Source organism: Eptesicus fuscus, chromosome 23 (genome assembly GCF_027574615.1).
Source record: "Eptesicus fuscus isolate TK198812 chromosome 23, DD_ASM_mEF_20220401, whole genome shotgun sequence".
Lineage (NCBI taxonomy): Eukaryota > Metazoa > Chordata > Mammalia > Chiroptera > Vespertilionidae > Eptesicus > Eptesicus fuscus.
This window is the reverse complement of record NC_072495.1, coordinates 6,722,303-6,742,878: the sequence shown is the minus strand read 5'-3', so window position 1 is coordinate 6,742,878 and position 20,576 is coordinate 6,722,303. Positions and strand designations below refer to the sequence as shown.

Genomic DNA, 20,576 nt, shown 5'->3' with positions numbered 1-20,576 from the left:
GCACCCCAGAACACTGCAGCAAATTCACAAGGGTGTGGTGGGATATTTTTAATTTCGGGGTAAAGAAAACAGCTTTCTCAGGATCTCAGTACCATAGAGCATCCTATTCTTTCTCATCCATGATTCTCTCTCAGAGATAGATGTTTCTATCTCTCTCTCCCTCTTCCTTCCTCTCTGAAAAAAAAAAAAAAAAGAAAAAAAAAAAGAAAAGAAAACAGCATTTGTCAGAGACTATGCAAACTACTAGCTCAAGGTACTACAATGTCAACATTAAACTGTGCTATATTCCCTTCAATCAAGTCAAGTCTTTGTGAAACTGGATTTTCAGAGTTGTGATATAAAGTAAAATCTATATGGACAGGAAATAAAAGTAGAGGTGTCCAATCTGATTCCAAGATTTGAGACGTTGTACAGTACCCAGCAGGCATGCATGTCCTAATTAATAAGCAACTGTGGCTATTTAAGACTAAAATAAATTTTCTCTGGCTGTTATGCCTCAGGTGGTTGGAGAGGTGACATGTACATCAAAAGGTGGGGGGTTCGATTCCCTCTCAGGACATATACCCAGGCTGTGGGTTCGATCCCCAGTCAGGGCCAAGTAGAAAGCAGTTGACTGATGTTTTTCTCTCACACATTAATGTTTCTGTCCCCCTCCCCTCCTCTAAAATAAATTTTTAAAAAATAATGAATTTATATGAATTATTTGTTCAAATAGCTACTACATTATAGGTGCACAAACACCTATTAATTTTCTATAAAATCTAGCTGCTCAAATGCTCTCTAACCTGGTTTTTACATCTCACCTGTTCCTTCACTAATTAATGAGTTGACTAAAATGTTTGGCATTTGTTCATTTTATATTTGCATCAGAGTCCCAATTTTATCTTGTTGTAAATTATACTTTAGTATACTGAAGTTGTCCTTTTCCAGTGTATCTAGGAATAACAATTTTAAAGAGCTAAATTTTTAAAGATTTCACTAACTCACCATCAAGCACTGTGGATATATAGGAATACATAAAGGATCAAAAAGACTTCATATATACTATGTGTAACAGTTAATAATGCGGATTTGTAATCAAAGAAAACATGATAATTTCAAGAGAAACATCAAAAGTACTTTATTCAAAGTAATGTCCATCGCTAGCTACACATTTCCCCCATCTTTCAGGTAATTTGTGCATACCGTCCCAATAGAACTTTGCTTGTTTTGAGGCAAACCATTCAGAGACCCAATTTTCCATTTCTTCGTACGTTTTGAAGTGCTGCTCAGAAAGTGTGTGTGCCATCAATCGGGACAAATGGTAATCTGAAGGAGCAAGGTCTGGTGAATACAGCGGGTGGGTTAATACTTCCCAGGCAAGATCTTTTAACTTGTCTTTAACTTGTTTTGAAGTATGTGATGGTGTGTCATCATGAAGCAAAATTACTTTGCCTGTCTTCTGGCACATTCTGGTCGTTTCACGATCAAAGCATGGTTCAAATTGATTATTTGTTGTCGGTAGTGATCAGTATTAATTGTTTCACCTGGTTTTAGAAGCTCATAATACAACCACACCTTCCTGATCCCACCAAACGCAGAACACTGTCTTCTTTCCAAAGCGATTTGGCCTTGCAGTTGATGTTGATGGTTGACCTGGATCAACCCATGATTTTGTGCATTTGAGATTCTTAAAACAAATCCACTTTTCATCGCCAGTCACAATTTGATGCAAAAAAGACTTTCTTTCGTGCCATTGAAGCAACATTTTACTGATGACTTTTTGGTTTTCCATTTACCTTTCGTTCAGTTGATGTGGCACCCATTTTCCTTCCTTTAAAATCTTTCCCATTGCTTGTAAATGATCGGAAATTGTTGGCTGAGCAACGTTTAATCTTTCTGCAAGTTGTTTTTGAGTTTGACATGCATCTTCATCCAATAATGCTTGTAATTGTTGGTCTTCAAACTTTTTTGGTTGACCTGGACATTCTTTGTCTTCACATCGAAATCATCACTTTTAAAGCGTTTAAGCCAGCGTTCACAAGTATCTTGAGATGGAACATGTTCACCATAAGCTTTCCGAAGTATACGATAACTTTCAGCAGCACTTTTCTTCAAAATAATGAATTAAAAATTCCCGCAAATGCTCTTTTTTGGCACAAAATTCAACATTTTTAAGCGTAAAAACATCTATGATGCTAACACGTTCAGCAAATTTGACATATGAAGTTTTTAAGCTTGTTGTCAATACAACAAAATAGCATACATATCATATCGCATACATATCAACATATGTGTAACTCCATCTATTGAAAAAAATCCGCATTATTAACTGGTACACCTAGTACTCTCGAGTTCAAATAAAGGACATATATATGTGCTAGAATAAAATTATACTGTCTCGTAATTTTATTTGGTTTTAAGCATTTTCCAATTTATAATAAATATATTAAGCCTTTTGTAATCAGAAAAATGCACTCTATTGTTCATTCTTTATAATGTTTGGGATGATTTATGAACACATTCTCCAAAAAAGCATTATTAATGAAAGTTTTAAAAAGTGAATAAGTAGTATTAAATTAAATTCCTTCAAAAAAACATTTTTGTATTTTTTATTAAACTAAGAACAAAGAAACAAATGGATATATTTGTACAATTAGCACCTTTTAATCCCAGTAAACTAAAAGTATAGATAATTCATTTTACCCTCAACCTTCCACTTATTTCTTCTATATATTTTTATTTCATGTCAAGCATTCTTATCTAGACCATTCTCACTTTAAGCTATAGAAGTGATAACTGTGTTTAAGAAGTTAAAAGAATAGGAAAAACATCCCCCCTTTCTGATGCTCTTATGAGGAATGGGTAGGGAAAAACACAAATAAGTGCAGAAATATGTTTCTAGATGTGTTGAATGATGCCCATCCAAAAAAAAAAAAAAAAAAGAAGAAAATTCTTGAAGTGTTAGTGGTTTGTAAGCAGCTTCCTTCTTTTTTCATCTGACAAATGTGAATACTGGATCCATTTCTGTCTGGATCACTTTTCACATATGCTATCTCCTTTATTACACAGAGTAGCTATCTCATCTTACTACTAAAGATACTTGGTCTAACACTATTTAGAGCTCTCTTTAATACATGAAATATCAAAAATAGACTATCACACTTGATGTGAACCTTAATAGTCAAAGGAACCTCTTTATAACATCATATGTATCTAAGACCAAAATCAAATCTATGAAAATACTTGGTACAAAAATGGTGAATTTTATGGAAATTTCACCATCTTCTATTAATGCATAGTTTAGAGAAAACATCCTATATAATAAAAGCCTAATATGCTAAGTGTCTGGTGGTCCATTCAACCAATCAAAGGGTAATATGCTAATGGTATGCTAAGGCCGCTCAACTGCTCGTTATGATGTGTACTGACCACCAGGAGGCAGTCGACTGGTCGACCAGTCGCTATGACATGCACTGACTACCAGGGGCAGATGCTCCGACTAGTAGGTTAGCTTGCTGCTGGGGTCCAGCCGATCGGGACTGAGTGAGATGGGCTGGACATGCCCTGGAGCCCTCCTATGGTCCCTCCCCGGCTGGCCAACCTCCTGCGTCCCTCCCCAGCCCCAATCGTGCACCAGTGGGGTCCCTCGGCCTGGCTTGCGCCCTCTCGCAATCTGGAACCCCTTGGGGGATGTCAGAGAGCTGGTTTTGGCCCAATCCCGCAGGCCAGGCCGAGGGAACCCATTGGTGCATGAATTCGTGCACCGTGCCTCTAGTAAGATTTAAAAATAAATACAATAGCAAATTATCTGAAGGAGTAAAAATAAAATTGTGCACAATGCTATTCCTGACTTATGATCACTTAATTTTGAAAAGTTTATCAGTTTCATTCATAATATAGTGACTAGTATATAAAGTATATAAAATGTCATGGAACTAGAAAGAAATGTTTGGAACAGGCTTTAAATAATTTGTCTAGTCATTCATTCAGCCACTTACAACCTATATAAAGTAGACATCATTATTACCTTTATTATTATTCTCCTCAGTTTAGAAAACAAAAATCACAGGAACAGAAACATAAGAATAGTGAGTAGACTGCTGTGACTAAGCACAGTAAGAACTCGATTAGGATAGGAATTATAATAAAGTCCTAAACTTCAGTCATTTATTTCCAAAGAAGCAGCCTAGTGGATGGCAGATTCTGGCTCATCAGTAATCTGTGTAATAATGTGTATGTGCATCACTTTCTTGAAAAAGTCACATGTACAACAAGTTCTAATTCCTAAATGCAAGATTTACTAGTACAATCCTAAATACTTCTATGTGCTCATCTGCCTTATCCTATCTGGTGTCACCCTAGCCTCAGCTCCAAGTTGGCTCCTCAGTAACTTCATTTGTTTCTGAAAATACCTGATTTGTTCAAAGGAGTTACAGGATGTACTGCATTCTTCCTTAGAAGAGATAAAAAATACAAGCTGTCAGTGTCACAACTGAAGGCTTCTCCATGATGTACTCAGCAGAATTAAAAAAGCTCTGAAACTTGGAAAGTGTAGTTTACAGAAAAGCAAAGCACAAACACAGAATTCTTTGCCCTGTGGCATCTATAGAACATACCCTGTATTGTACTTCATACACTGAGCCATGTTCCAATGTGCCAGTGCTATCCCTCAATTGAATAATCTTCAGGTTTGAAATGTACTAACAAGGATTTTATTGAGTTTTCACTGTGTGTGTTTAGCACGATGTGCTTGTAAGAATTGGAGAAGAAAAAGGAGGCCTTGCCTGCAGTGTCCTGTATTAACTTACTTTTATGAACTCATAAAACATGATTAAAACTAATGATGATAATCTCTGGTTATTAAGAAAAAAATAAAAGAAAAAAGTTACAAAACTACCTGGAAAGCATTCAATTTTTTAACTATCATCACCTCTGAGTCAACGGATCTTTCTTTTTTTTTTTTTAATATATTTTATTGAATTTTTACAGAGAGGAAGGGAGAGGGATAGAGAGTTAGAAACATCGATGAGAGAGAAACATCGATTAGCTGCCTCCTGCACACCCCCTACTGGGGATGTGCCCGCAACCAAGGTACATGCCCTTGACCGGAATCGAACCTGGGACCCTTCAGTCCGCAGGCTGACGCTCTATCCACTGAGCCACACCGGCCAGGGCGGATCTTTCAATTTAACATTTTTTTCTATGCATAATGTTTGTGAAAATACAGAGCACAGTGCCTCGTACATGAAACATACTTAAACACCACAGACAGGCCCTAGCCGGTTAGGCTCAGTGGATAGATAGAGTATTGGCCTGCGGACTGAAGGATTCCAGGTTCAATTCCGGTCAAGGGCATATGCCCAGGTTGTGGGCTCGATCCCCACTGAGGGCTGTGCATAAGGCAGCCCATCAATGATTCTCTCTCATCATTGATGTTTCTATCCCTCTCCCCCTCTCCCTTCCTTTCTGAAATCAATAAAAATATATTTAAAACAAAACAAAAAAACCATAGACAGTATCAGTTAGTTTCATCATGGGCTCTTATTAAATGTTTATCTCCTCCCTTCCCAGATGCAACAGTTTTCACCTTGCGGCTACTTGTTACAAATATAGCAAGAACCCCACAATCAGTATCTTTATCTTCCACTCACACTGAAAGTTTACTACCTGAACTTCACCACTCCACTGAAACTGCTAGTTATGTTCACCAAGTCTATATAATTGCCTAATCTAGTCTTCTTAAACTGGATTTTACAAGGCCTCCATGGCAGTCACAGCTGATTAATCTTGAAACTTTAAAAACCCTGGGTTTGGTGACACCAATACTCCTTGTTCTCATCTCATTGACCTTTCTTAGTCTCCTTTATATGTTCCTCTTTTCTAGCCATCCTGTAAATGCTAATGCTCTCCAAGACTTGAACCTCATCTCTCTTCTCACTTTTCACACAATTCTCAAGTATATTCAAGTGACAAAATACATAGTATTTTTATATATCTTTCATCAGATAAACTAGCAGAAAATGACTACATATTTTATAGACCCATGAAAAAAAGAAGCTGCAAAACTATGACACATGATGAGATAAATCCAAATTGTCCCATTAATATTCTTTTATGGATTTCCCATCAGCTAGCTCTTGTTCACAGATAAGTGGCACAAAGCACCACATGTACCAAGTAAATTTATGAGAAAAACTGAAAAAAAATGATCACTAGTGATCTTATTTTTCTGAACATTGGGAGAAGATTCCCTTTACCTTTCACACTGTAAGTATCTGTTTACATGTCTGCTTAACCTCTAGATAAGAGATCCCTTTCCCTGCCTTTTCATCTTTACAGCTCTAGAAGGAAATACATATGACTGGCCTATAACAAGGAGAGAAAAAGGAAAGAGGAGGATGGGTAGAAGAGTGAGCAGTGGCTTGGCTGGCACAGCTCAGTGGTTGAGCCTCAGCCTATGAGCCAGGAGGTCACCGTTCAATTCCCCGTCGGGTACATGCCTGGGTTTCGGGCTCGATCCCCAGTGAGGTGCATGACATAAAAAAAGTAATTAGAATATTTGAAAATTATGAGGCTATTTGAACTATCATCTAAGAGCAGGGCAGGTTTGCAAAGGAAGAAGAGACAGCTAATCCAGAAAATGCACTAGCAAGTTGGTTATTTGTGTTTACCAATATTTGTATTAGCCCAAGTACTATAAACCTGATTCCTAGAAAAGATCAAAGGTGCAAACTGTCATTGGAGGCAATCAACTATTTTGCTAAAAATGGCATTCAAAGACTAAAATTAATAGCCTGAAAATTGCAATAATCAAATGTGGGCTGGAATTAAGACTAAATTAGAAAATGAATAGCTCTCTAAAAGAAAGAGATTCTACGATTGGAATAATTTCTAAATCATTTTTAAAATATTTATTTCCACTGATTTGTTTTTAAGCAGCTAGTTAAAGGCTTTTTCAAGTTCAACATACTTTCGAAACCATAATTTTTTAATGTTTGATGTTAGTTGTCATAACTCTTCAGGACAAAGCCAAAGTTTTCTTTCCTACTTATTACATTCCCAAGGATATGAATAACCAAACACATGTCACTACCGAGAAAAAATGCCATGAATATATTTATTTTATCTTCTTGGACCTGCCTGGTCAAATTTATTATACATACACATATATTTAATAATTTTTCTAAAACTATCCTGAGCATTATCTCATATCAAACATTGAGAACTCTATTTTATAGTCCACAGTAAATGATTTAGTTTTGCTATCAATATGGAATTTATAGCTCAAGAAATTATATGCTATTAATCCAACAGGGGAACCCTGTTCATCAATATATTCATTTCTTCCCACTATTAGAATTATTTTAGCTACATAAATGTCATGTTTTCAATCATATTTTTAACCTATTGAACAAAATTAAATGTTAGTATTACTATACTTTATAGAGTACTATTCCTTAAAATATATTCCTTTTATTTGTACCTAATGGCATCAAATAAGAGTATTCCTAAAAATAATAATTTGTGCATACAATTTGTTTAGCACTGGGCAGCAAATTCTCCTCTAAGACAGTAACTGCTACTCGATAACAGCAAAAAACAAATGTTCAGCCCAGGAAAAACTAAACACCTTATCCAAAGGCAAATAATTTGTAAAGAAAGGTACGGAATGTGATCCCAAATCTTATCCTTCTAAATGTCCTTCTCCACAGTGTCACTCTATCCACCTAAAATGACTTAACCACTGAGATCTTCTGTCAACATCCACCAAGAAGCTCTATTAGCACTCAGCAAATAAAAGTGGAAAAGTAGTTACACTTAATAAAGTTTTATAACAGCAAATGCCAACTGTTCAAATTCAATCTTCGGTTTTAAATTTTTCTAACTGTTAATGTGTTTTAAAATGTTTTTTTCAAAATCATTAACATTTAGGGGAGTAGAGGGGGGCAAAATGGATAAAAGGGGCCAAATGTAGGATAACAGAAACTAGACTTTCAGTGGTGAACATGCAACAGAGTAAACAGATAAACAATTGTAATGTACACCTAAAATTTATGCAATTTTATTAATATTATCCCAATAAAAATATAATTAACATTTCTACACTACAAAAAAATTCCACATTCAATCATGAGCATAGAATCTAAATATAATAAAATAATTCCATTACATTGCTCAGAATTATTTACATCCATTGGTTGGCTAAAGTTAGGAAGACTTTTGGGATTTAAATTAAGTGTGAAGGTATATAAACTCTATATAAAATAGATTCATAACTACATTTGACTTTTACACATTATTTTTTAACTATTAAAATACAAATTGCTGCCCAGACGGTGTGCTCAGTGGTTGAGCATCGACCTATGAGCCAGGAGATCACGGTTCAATTCCTGATAGGGCATATGCCTGGATTGCGACCTGATCCCCAGTGTGGGGCGTGCAGGTAGCATTGATGGTTCTCTCTCTCTCTCTCTCTCCCTTCCTTTCTGAAAGCACTAAAAAAAATTAAAATATATATTTTTGAATGACTCCTTTTTCAATCATTATTTTATTTCTACTTTTCCTCTTCATCCCTCAAATTGCTGTCACATCATCACACATTTAGGACCGGCTCAGTTAACTCACTAGTGAGCAGCTGTGGGGATGCACACTAAGCATAGTGAGCCATACTAAGAATGGTATAGAGATCCTTGTGCTAAAGCAATTCCACAGTTAACCATTTAGACTCACCAACATTAAAAGCCACAACTTTAACCATTCAGAAAGTTGAGGGAAAATGCAAAGACTAATTATGTCCTCATAACATATGCATTGGTCAGACCAAATCAAAATAAATAAAAGAAAAAATTCCTCTTCCTCAATCAAAGCATCTGTAAATAGAATCACACTTTTATACACCCATACATACCGGCACCTTTCTAAAAGTATCATTATCCTTTCCTGACAAACTCTGATATACATAATAACTACTACATTCTATTTAAATATACTTCTTAAATAAATCCTAAAGAATTTTAAATGTACTAAATGAGGAAAAATATTTCAAGGAACTTCATGGTGATTTGAGGAAATGCTGGGGCGGGGGGCAGGGGTGGGTGGAGGGGGCAGCAGCCAGTCCCTATTTTATCAGATTTGAAAAAAGAAACCAAATTTTCATAAATCAGATTTGGTTAATGAGAAGATTCCACAACCACTTCATCAAAGCTTTAGACATAAAGCCTGCTAATTGAATCTCTGGTAGGAAATTAAGAAAGTAAAGGTTCCAAAAGAGGCAAGAGTTGACAGCCAAAATTCTGGCAAACTACCCAAAAGATCTAACCTTAGAGCTACCATAAAAGGCTTCAAGAACTCTTACCTATATAGCCAGGAATTGGGACTCTTAGCTTAGGACAAGTATGGCAGTAAAAAAATAAAATAAAAAAGAATAAAGATTGTGTACCCCGCTCTTCAGAAATGAAATAATCACCATCAACTTATGATTCTAATTAAATCTATCCTTTGTTCAGAGGTAAGTGGGTAAATATTTGATTTTGAGTGTTTTGTTTATTGGTTCTGGTTTGATTAATCTAAGCTTCCATTTTGTTTAGTATCAAGGACTGCCTTTGATGGTTAAAAGTTTAGAACTGTTTAGAAGTAATTCACAGTCCTTGTTTGACAATTATCAAGGATGTGTTGATTAAGGGGCATCAATCCTATAAATATTGTCACCATTTGAATTCATTTGAATATTTTTAAAGGTTATGCCATATAATACTTTAAAGAAGAAAAATAAAGAATAACACAAATAACAAAATAAAATATTTCAATTCTAAATAGTGTGGTAATAAGGAGCTTACACATAGGCAATAGTGATAATCATCTTTATAGTTCAATTTTTAATATTCCACAGAAATTTTATAATGCAGTGTTTAATAAAATGTGATCCAGAAATCTATTGTAGTACATATAAACTACTAGCATTATTAGAAAGTAAACAAATAAGCTGCTTCTCCCACCCACCTCTTCCCCAAAGACAGTTGTAGTCAAGCAAAAGCAACCAAAAAAACCACGAGCATTCTAAACACTCACCTTTTGTTCACTGGCTTTTCATCCTTTTCATACGGTCGAACAAACCATTTCCCAATCCTAACGAAGTTCTTATCCATTAGGCACCTATGATAATTACATCAAAAATTATTTTTATAGTTTCAATAATAAATTAGGAAGTCTTTGCATCAATAATCACAAATGGCATACATCATTGGAAATAAAAAACATCAGCAATTAAACTGTCAAAATGTTTCCTTATCACTGAGATTTTCAAAATTTCCTTACTGTGAAGATATGACAAAATTCTGTAAGGTAGTATAACATTATCTTGCAAGATCACTTGCAAGATTTATAAAGTGTTCTTCAATCAACAGTCCTAGGAAAGCATTTCTCTTTAGAAATAATTCCTAGTTCCCTACTACCGCTCAAAATTCACTGTTTCACGTAGAAAAAAAACACAGCTGCTGAAAATGAAAATGATATCAGGGTGGTGTGTGTGTGTGTGTGTGTGTGTGTGTGTGTGTGTGTGTGTGTGTTGCCATATGGCTCTAAATAATTAACTACACAAGCAACTTGACTCCAAAGTTGGCATGCTCCAAGCTCTAATCCTAAAGCCATGAGCAGACAACATATTGGATTACAGGTGCCACAGCAGCGGCCACAGCCTAACTCCACAAGCCATTTCCCAGATGGGACAGTTAGGAAACTTAGAAAGGAGCCACCACAAACTTTGGGTTCTTTTGTGTCCCTCAAATTATGAAATTATAAGTATGACAGTTTTCTTAGATTAAAAAGTCCAAATATAGTTTTCCTCTACCACACTCTCAACCAAACTGCACTTTAGGTTATCAAGAAGTTATAGTGCCTGGCTAGCGTGGCTCAGTGGTTGAGCAGGAGGTCACAGTTCGATTCCCAGTCAGGGCATATGCCTGAGTTGGGGGCTTGATCCTGGGTTAGGGCTGAACCTACCACTGTGCTCTAATGAATACAGGGGTGGGCAAAAGTAAGTTTACAGTTGTAAGTATGCAAAACACAGTTTATTCTTGTATTATTATTCACTAATTATTGTATTATTTAGTTGTATTACAACTGCAAACATACTTTGCCCACCCCATATATTTACCATTTTGAAATCCTTGACTCAACACATCCAAGGACAATGCTCATTTACCCTCTGATGATCACCTCTATTGGATCACAATACCACAGGACATTAAAAGCTAGTAATTTACAAATATGTCATCATAATTATAATTCCAATTTTCATGTATTTCTAACTGTACTTTTCCAAATGAATATCTTCACTCTAAACAGCATCTCTGGCGAATCAAGAGGCTCTGAGCCAAAGGCAATTTTACAGCTGTGTTTTAAACTACCGAGGGTGAATATGCTGACAATCCATTAGGAAAGCAGCACCAGTGGACTACCCTGAAGAGCCATTATATTTAGAAACGTCAAATACCCACAGATTAAAGTCTCCCTACGTAAGTATGGACAGGATAGAGCAAAAACAGCTTCAAAAGACCCATGTAATCTTCTATTGTGTGCAAAGCAATGATTTGCATGTTTGAGGGGAAATAATACCTTTCCATCAAAATCAGCTTATGTTTTATTCTAAAAACTTAGGAAGGAAGGGAGAAGGAGAATCAGGTCAAATTAGCAGAGATTCTATATAAGTAAAAACCAAATTAATGATCTTTTATTATTCTGGGCATCTTTCCAAAAAGGGATAATCAATCATTAAGAAAATAGGAAACACAGTTACTTTCTCAGAAGAAAGAAAAAATAAGCATGATCTAAAATTATAGAAGTCGGAAGGCCTAAATATTCAAATATTGAAATTCTAAATCACAAATGAAGAAAATACCCAAAGAAGCCACTATTGCTCAGTTTTTAAAAACATGTATAAATACATCCATAATTGTGTTTTAGAAACATATCTGTGTTTAAATAATATAACCAGCACCTGATTGGAGGATAGATTATTAGAAGGGAGAAGACCTCAACTGACATGTATGGTAGATTGTATCCTCTTCCCAAACGTGTGCTATCCCGCCTTCTCTCACTGACATCAAGTTTGGCCATGTGACTTTGGCACCCCCTACTAATGGATTTTACTTTCTCATCCATTTGACTTCGGTGGTAAATATCTTGGTCAGTAAAATGTGAGCAGAAATGACATATCCCATTTTTGAACAGAGCCTTCGATGAGCTATTACGTATTTTACCACTGCCTCTGCAAACAGCCCAGCAAGTCTTTGAAAGGGCTGCCTCATCAGCAGATTCCTGCCTGCAAGAGAGTGCTGCAGTAAAGAACTCACAATGGACAGCAGCACGAGCAAGAAATAAACTTCGTCCAGCTAGTGTGGCTCAGTGGTTGAGAGTCAACCCTTGAACGAGGAGGTCAGGGTTCAATTCCTGGTCAGGGCACATGCACAGGTTGTGGACTCATCCCCAGTAGGGAGCATGCAGGAGGAAGACAATCAATGATTCTCTCTCATTGATATTTCCATGTCTCTCTCCTTCCCCCTCCCTTCCTCTCTGAAATCAATAGAAATATGTTTTAAAAAAAGAGAAAAAGAAAGAAATCTCAATTGTTATAAAGGTAAGATCTTTCATGTCTTTTGTTACTGAAGCATAACTGAGCCTAACATGGTTGGTAAAAGAGATCACTGCAATATTTCATGAAACACATGATATCTTAAAAGTAGGCCAGTGGCAACCAAAATGAAGAGAATGGAACTGACTAGAGAAATACCTGAAAGGCTGAAGAAAAGGTGGGGGACTCAATTGTTGTAGAATAAGGACCACATGGAAGTAGAATTGGATGAATTATATATGATCACCAAAGAAAAGAATTAAGATAAAGAAATAAAAGTTACAGGGAGACAGATTTTTGCTGAGCTTAAGAAAGACTTTCTAACAATGAGTGCTCTCTAAAGATGAAAAGCCCTTCTTTGAGAAACTGTGCTCACATAACCAGAAGTATTCAAGGAAAGAACAGATGACCACATAGAAAGGATATTATAGAATGAGATTCCAAAATTACCTGGGTAAACAGGTTGGCTTTTAATGTTATGGCCAATTCTAAAAATAGTGGTATCAATACTTCTATCAGCTGATATTAACAGCAGTTAACCATTTATTGAGCTCTTAAAATAAAGATCATAGTTAATAAGTACTTACTAATTTACAGTGGAGAAAACTACAAAATGCCACCTCAAACAAGTGATCAACAATATTAATATTAAAAATAGAATACTGAAATCATGGACCTCCTACACTGAGAAGAATACAATATCACTTGTATGGTATTCCTACCCAGTAGCATAACATAATCATCAGGAAACTATCTCAAATTGAGGAACTTTATATGAAACATTTGGCCTGAATAAATTCAAAATTACAATGTCAAGACAGAAAAGAAAGGCTAAGGAACTCTTCTAGATTTAAAGAGGCATGTAAACCAAATATAATGTATGATCATGGATTGGATCTTGGGGGAACGGGGGTTAAGCTATATAGAACATAACTGGGACAACTGATAACATCTGAATTGAACTACAGATTTGATAATGGCATTTTATCAATGTTAAAATTTCTTAATTTTCATAATTGTACTATGCTTATATGAGAGGATATCCTTGTTCTTAGGAAATGTACACCTAAATACTTAGAACCACCTCAGGTATGCAAATGACTCGAAAGTGGTTCAGGGAAAAATTTTTAAATACATACACACGGGCAGGGATGGGGGGTTGTTTAGGACAAGCAGCCACATTAATTATCAAGCAAACTGGGCAAACAAAAACTGGTGAATCTGTGTAAGAAGATATATGGGAATTATTTGTGACCTGAAAATTCTCTAACTTTGAAATTATATCAATATAAAAAAACACACAAGAGAGTTATATAATTCTATTTTTATAAAATTGTGCATAAAAGCATTTTGAGAACTACAGGAAACCCTCTAAGTATCTAGCATTATACTTGGGTTTCTCAAAATCACCTTGATGCTGTTCCTTCTCTTACCTTTCTAACAGATTGTGGATTGCTTTGAAGAGTAGCGTCCGACATTCATAGGAAAGGCCATTTTCCCAGAGTCCTTCTTCCACAACTGGAAAAAAAAAAAAAAAAAAAAAACAGTAAGCAGGGCATCCAAATAAAAACAAACTTTAAAACCATTTTTCCAAAGCAAAGTGAGTAAGTAAATATAAATAAACTCTCTCACACTTAAATAGAGAAAGGAAGAACTTAACCAAAGTTATAAAATACAAAATACAGAAGAAAATATATGTTTAGATTTTAAAGTCTTTGAAATATAGGCATGGTACAATCCCTCTCCCATAAAAGTCTTTCAAACCTGCTTATTCCACCCTACCCAGTTTGACTCAGTGGATAGAGGGATGGCATGCGTACTGAAAGGTCCGGGTTTCGATTCCAGTCAAGGGCACATGCCAGGGTTGCAGGCTCAATCCCTAGTAGGGGGCATGCAGGAGGCAGCTGATCAATGATTCTCTCTCATCATTGATGTTTCTCTTTCTCTCTCTCTCTCTCTCTCTCTCCCCCTCTCCCTTCCTCTCTGAAATCAATAAAAGTATATATTTTTAAAAAACTTGTTTATCCCAAGTTTAAAATCGTTTGTAATTCTCAAATCAATCTTTCTACTTTATAGTGTCAAAAAGACTAATTCTGTTAGAGTTCCATTTAAAGTTATTTAAATGGATGAATACTGAATATATTATATGTATTTTCACAGGAAAAATCAAAAGGAAAAAATACCCAATAATGTCAGAGTTACATAAGAATTTTAAATGTTTTGAAGGCAGTATCTGAATAGGATTTTAAGGACATGATTTTAGGGAGAATGTCAGAAAACCAAATCTTAATATAACATCAATTTATTTCCTGAACTCATAATTTCTTAAAGATTTTATTTTTTTAATCTTAATTGTTGAAAGTATTACAAATGTCCCCCTTTTTTCTACATTGACCCCTCTAGTCTGCATCCACCCCGCATCCCAGACACTCACCACACTGAACTCCTAATTGCATGAATGTTTGACATTTGGAGAAATAATACTTGTTTTTGAAATATAACATTGAGCCACAAGTAAATCTAACACCAAGAGAATCAAACAGATTAACATTGCCTATGCATTCCTAACATCTTTCCATATATCCTAGCTAATAAAAGAATGATATGCAAATTAACCATCACTCCACTACACCCACCAGCCAATAAAGAGTGGATATGCAAAATAACCCCAACCAAGATGGCTGCAGCCACTGAGAGAGCAGGAAGGAGGCTTGGGTTTCCCCGACGATGGAGGAAGCCAAGCTTTCCGCACACCCTGTTCGGCCGAGGCCTCCACTCAAGGCTACAAAGTTTCAATTATAGAAGATAAATCCCAACAGAAATGGTGGCAGCCATGGAGCTAGAGAGAGCAGGAGGCTAGGGTTGCCCCCGGCGATGGAGGAAGCCAAGCTTTCCACATACCCTGGCCGGCCCAGGCTTCTGCTTAAGGCTACAAAGTTTCAATTATAGAAGATAAATAAATCCCAACAGAAATGGCTGCTGCCACGGAGCAAGCAGGAGGCTTGGCTTCACTCCAGGCTACAAAGTTTCAATTGTAGAAGATAAATCCCAGATACCAGGGCCTCCGCTTGGGTCGCCGGGGGGTGTGGCCAGCCTGCAAACCACTACAGGCCCCTCGCCCAGGCCGCCCCACGACCCAAGGAAACCCCCACCCTGATCTGGGACACCCTTCAGGGCAAACCAGCCGGCCCCCACCCATGCACCAGGCCTCTATCCTATCTAATAAAAGAGTAATATGCAAATTGCCCACTACTCTAACACACACGATGGCTGCCCCCATGTGGTCAAAGATCCTACCCCCATGTGGACACAAGATGGCCAGCAGGGGGGGGGGGGCAGTTGTGGGTGATCAGGCCAGCAGGGGAGGGCAATTGGGAGGGACCAGCCTGCAAGGGAGGGCAGTTGGGGGCGATCAAGCCTGCAGGGAGGGCAGTTAGGGGTGACCAGGCCAGTAGAGGAGGGAAGTTGGGGGCAACCAAGCCTGCAGGAGAGGGCAGTTAGGGGTGACTAGGCCTGCAGGGGAGGCAGTTAGGGGTGACCAGGCCTTCAGGGGAGGGCAGTTAGGGGCAAACAGGCTGGCAGGGGAGCAGTTAGGCATCAATCAGGCTGGCAGGGGAGTGGTAAGGGGGTGATCTGGCTGGCAGGCAGAAGCGGTTAGGGGCAATCAGGAAGGCAGGCAGGCGAGCAGATGGAAGCCAGCAGTCCTGGATTGTGAGAGGGATGTCCGATATTGGAGAGGGTGCGGGCTGGGCTGAGGGACACCCCCTGCCCCCCCCCCCATGCACGAATTTCGTGCACCGGACCTCTAGTAAAAATATATAAGCCCTAACCGGTTTGGCTCAGTGGATAGAGCGTCAGCCTGCGGACTGAAGAGTCCCAGGTTCGATTCCGGTCAAGGGCATGTACCTTGGTTGCAGGCACATGCCCAGTAGGGGGTGTGCAGGAGGCAGCTCATTGATGTTTCTAACTATCCCTCTCCCTTCCTCTGTTAAAAAAAATAATCAATAAAATATATTAAAGTGTGTGTGTGTGTGTGTGTGTGTATGTATGTATGTGTATGTGTGTGTATGTATGTATGTATGTATATGTGTGTGTATATATATATATAAACACCCTAGAGAAGATAGCTAATTTTCTTTCAAATTGTATTAGTTCAAGATTGCGAAAAATTGGAAGGATGAAAACGACATTTGTAGAAGAAAATTTTCTGTCCCTTTTTGTTGTTATCTTGACAAAAGCATTCACCAGTGAAAATTCTGACAGAATTAAAACACAGGTTAAATCCACAATACATCTTTAATGCTTTTATCACTCTAATTGGCATCTTAAAATGCATCTCCATATTCTCCAATCCGGTAGAATTTGAAGAAGTGTATCTACATTCATGGGTTTTATTTATAGGACTTTTTTTTTTTAATGATAAAACTACATAAATATTTTTTGTCCTCATATGTCAGAAAACTATTTTCCTGCCTATATGGCTCATCATGATTTACCAAATTTTCCCAGAACAACCTCTGGCGGAAACATTTTCTCTTATGTATAACTACAGAAATGAAAATAAAATACAACAAATAAACAAACATTCCTCCTACCAACAGATTGTCTCTGTTCAAGACAAAGCATCCCTAAGTTTTTTTACAATTCTCTGAAGGGGTCATGAATCTGTTCTCAAAGCTTTTCCTAGGTAAGAAAGACAACTAACATTTCAATAAAAGAAACATCTCATAGTAATTGCTTTTCTTTGCTTTCCCAATGTGTTTCACTGATTCTGAAACATCATCAATTTTAAGAAGTATCATTATTTTATAGGTCACTAAGAGTAGAAGGGTGGAATGAAGCTGCCAATTAAACTATAACATGGTACTTAACACTTAGAATTTTTAATTTGTAATTATTTAAAGAGCTTAAATTGAGATATATTTTTAATTACTGTTGTACATAAAACAAATAATATATTCAAAGAAATAAGTTTAAAATTCCCAATACTTCATCAACATTCAAAGTCCAGCTCTTATGAATCACACAACTTAGTCGCTGGTGTCCGTATTTCACTACGTAATAGTCTTTTGTGCCAAAGTATTGGTGATGCAGCATTTGTAAAGTGAGTGCCCAGTTGTTTCCAAGTTGGTAACACCCATTCTGCACATTTTAAAAAAACCTTTTAAAGTTAAAATCGTCAAACATACTTTAAAATAAGCCAGGTGGCTCAGTTGGTTGGAGCGTTGACCCGTGCACCAAAGGTTGCAGGTTCAACTCCCAATCAGGGTACATGTCTAGGTTGTGGGTTCGATCCTGGGTCCAAGCAAGGATGTCTGCTTTCATCACTCCTATTCCACTTACAGTGGAAATTTCAGCCAATATACTAGTAACTAGTGGCCAGGTGCACGAAATTCGTGCACGGGGGGGAGGGGGGGTGTCCCTCAGCTCAGCCTGCACCCTCTCCAATCTGGGACCCCTTGGGGGATGTCCCGGATCTGGCCTAAACTGGCAGTCGGACATCCCTCTCGCAATCTGGGTTCGCTGGCTCCTAACCACTCACCTGCCTGCCTGCCTGATCACCTCTAACCACTCTGCCTGCCAGCCTGATTGTCCCCAAATGCCCACCCCCTGCCAGCCTTCTCACCCCCAACTGTCCCCCCCCACCGGCCTGCTCGCCCCCAACTGCCCCCCAACAGGCCTGCTCCCCCCCAACTGCCCCCCCTAATGGCTTGCTCGCCCCCAACTGCCCCCCCCGCCTGATCGCCCCCAACTTCCCCCCCTGCTGGCCTGATTGCTCCCAACTGCCCCCCCCCCGCTGGCCTGATCGCCCCCAACTGCCCCCCATGCTGGCCTGCTTGCCCCCAACTACCGCCCCCTGCCGGCCTGCTTGCCCCCAACTGCCCCCCCCCCGCGCTGGTCTGATTGCCCCCAACTGCCTCCCCCCGCTGGCCTGATCGCCCCCAACTGCCCCCTTGTCGGCCTGATCACCCCCAGCTGGCCCCCCGCCTCCGCCAGCCTGCTCGCCCCCAACTGCCCCTCCTGCCAGCCTGCTTGTCACCAACTGCCCTCCCCTGCCAGCCTGATCGCCCCCAACTGCCCTCCCCTGCTGGCTTGATCGCCCCTAACTACCTCTGCCTCAGCCCCACCACCATGGCTTTGTCCAGAAGGATGTCCGGAAGGTCTTCCGGTCTAATTAGCATATCACCCTTTTATTAGTATAGATAAGGCAAGAAAAAATGATACCGGGTACAGTGATTGGAATGGAAGAAATAAAACTATGCACAGAAGACATGACTATCAGAAAATCCTAAAGAATCAACAAAAGAAGCTATTAAACTTAAAAGTGAGTTTAGCTAGATTATAAAATACTATCAATAGACACAAAACAATCATATTTCTATATACCGAAATAAATGATTAGAAGTTAACAAATTTTAAGTACCATTCACAACAGCACCAAAAAACAAGAAATCCCTAGATATAAACCTTACAAATAATGTTCAAGATCGATATGCTGAAAACTGTAATATTAATGAAAAAAATAAAAGACAAATAAATGCAGAAGCATGTATTCATCATGGTCTAGGAAAATCATTATTGTTGTGATGTCAATTTTTCCCAAAACAATCTAGAGTCAACTGAATTCTGATCAAATTCTCTGCAGGATATTTTATAGAAATAGACAAGCTCAGTCTACATATTTAAGTGAAAGAAAAAAAAGGCAAAGAAACTATGTTATAAAAACAATGTTATAAAATACAGTTGAAGGACTTATACCACCTGATTTCCAGATTTACTCTAAAGCTAGAATAGACAAGACAGTGTGGTATAAGAGAAAGGATATATAGATCAACAGAACAAAATAGAGAGTCTAGAAACAGACCCACAAGGATATGGTCACTGATTTTCAAACAAGGTGCAAAGGCAGTTCCGTGGTCGGAAGTCTTTTCAACAAATGGTATTGGAATTAGTAAATATCCCTATACCAAAACAAAGCCTCAAACCCTACTGCACACCATATATAAATTTAACTCATAATGGATCATAAAACGAAATGTGAAACTAAAATTTTGAAAATATAGAAGAAACTTTTTATAAGTTTAGTTTAAGCAAAGATTTCTTAGATGTGACACCAAAACATGATCCATAAGGCAAAAACAATTAAATAGGGCTTCATCAACTGAAAAACTCTGCTCTTCAAAAAACATGAATAAGTTATGTTACTTTAAAGGACCTGTATTCATAATATGCTATTTTTGATTTTTCTTAAAAATCTCAAAATTCAACACTAAGAAAAAAAAGGCAGTTTTAGAAAATGGTCCAAAGATTTGAACACTTGGCCATAGAACATATATGAATGGCAAATAAAAACATGAAAAGATGCTCAAAGCATCACTAGTCATCATGGAAATGCAAATTGAAATCACAATGAGTTATCACCCATTAAACTGGCTTAAAAGAAAAACTGAAAATACCAGTGAGCATACAAAATAACTGGAACTGGCATATACTTCTGATGGGAATACAAAAATAGTACAACCACTTTGGAAAGGTTGACTTTGCCAGATTTTCTAAACTTGCCCATACAGCCCAGCAATATCCCTCTTAGGTATATATTTAAGTAGAATAAGAACTTACATTCACATGAAACACTAACAAATATTTATCATTATTGTTATCATAATTGCCCAAAACTGGAAACCATCCAAATATCCCTCAATTGAAGAAAGGATGAACAGTAGAAAATCCATACAATGGAATACTATATACAAAAAGGAACTAGTGATACAATCAAACATTGTATGCTCAGTGAAAAAAAGCCTTACTCAAAAAGCCACATGCTATGTGAATCATTCATATGACATTCTTGCAAGCGCAAACTTAAAGTCATATAAACTGCTCGCAAAGGTATCCAGGTATTGGAATAGTGGGAGGGGTTGATAACAAAGGGACATGGGAAATCTGTGGGACAGCACTTTTCACC

The 20,576-nt window shown here is 37.7% G+C and overlaps 1 protein-coding gene across 2 annotated transcripts in view; it reads right to left on the bottom strand.

Annotated features, from left to right (window-relative positions):
- The window catches only part of MED13L (mediator complex subunit 13L), a 272,112-nt gene that overhangs the window by 113,693 nt on the left and 137,843 nt on the right, over positions 1-20,576 (bottom strand). For both annotated transcript variants that reach the window (XM_054712354.1, XM_054712355.1), the window contains exons 3-4: positions 14,044-14,128; positions 10,051-10,134 (exon numbers count right to left, since the gene is read on the bottom strand). In XM_054712354.1, the coding sequence (XP_054568329.1) occupies positions 10,051-10,134; positions 14,044-14,128 (169 nt within the window). The remainder of the gene's footprint in view (positions 1-10,050; positions 10,135-14,043; positions 14,129-20,576) is intronic.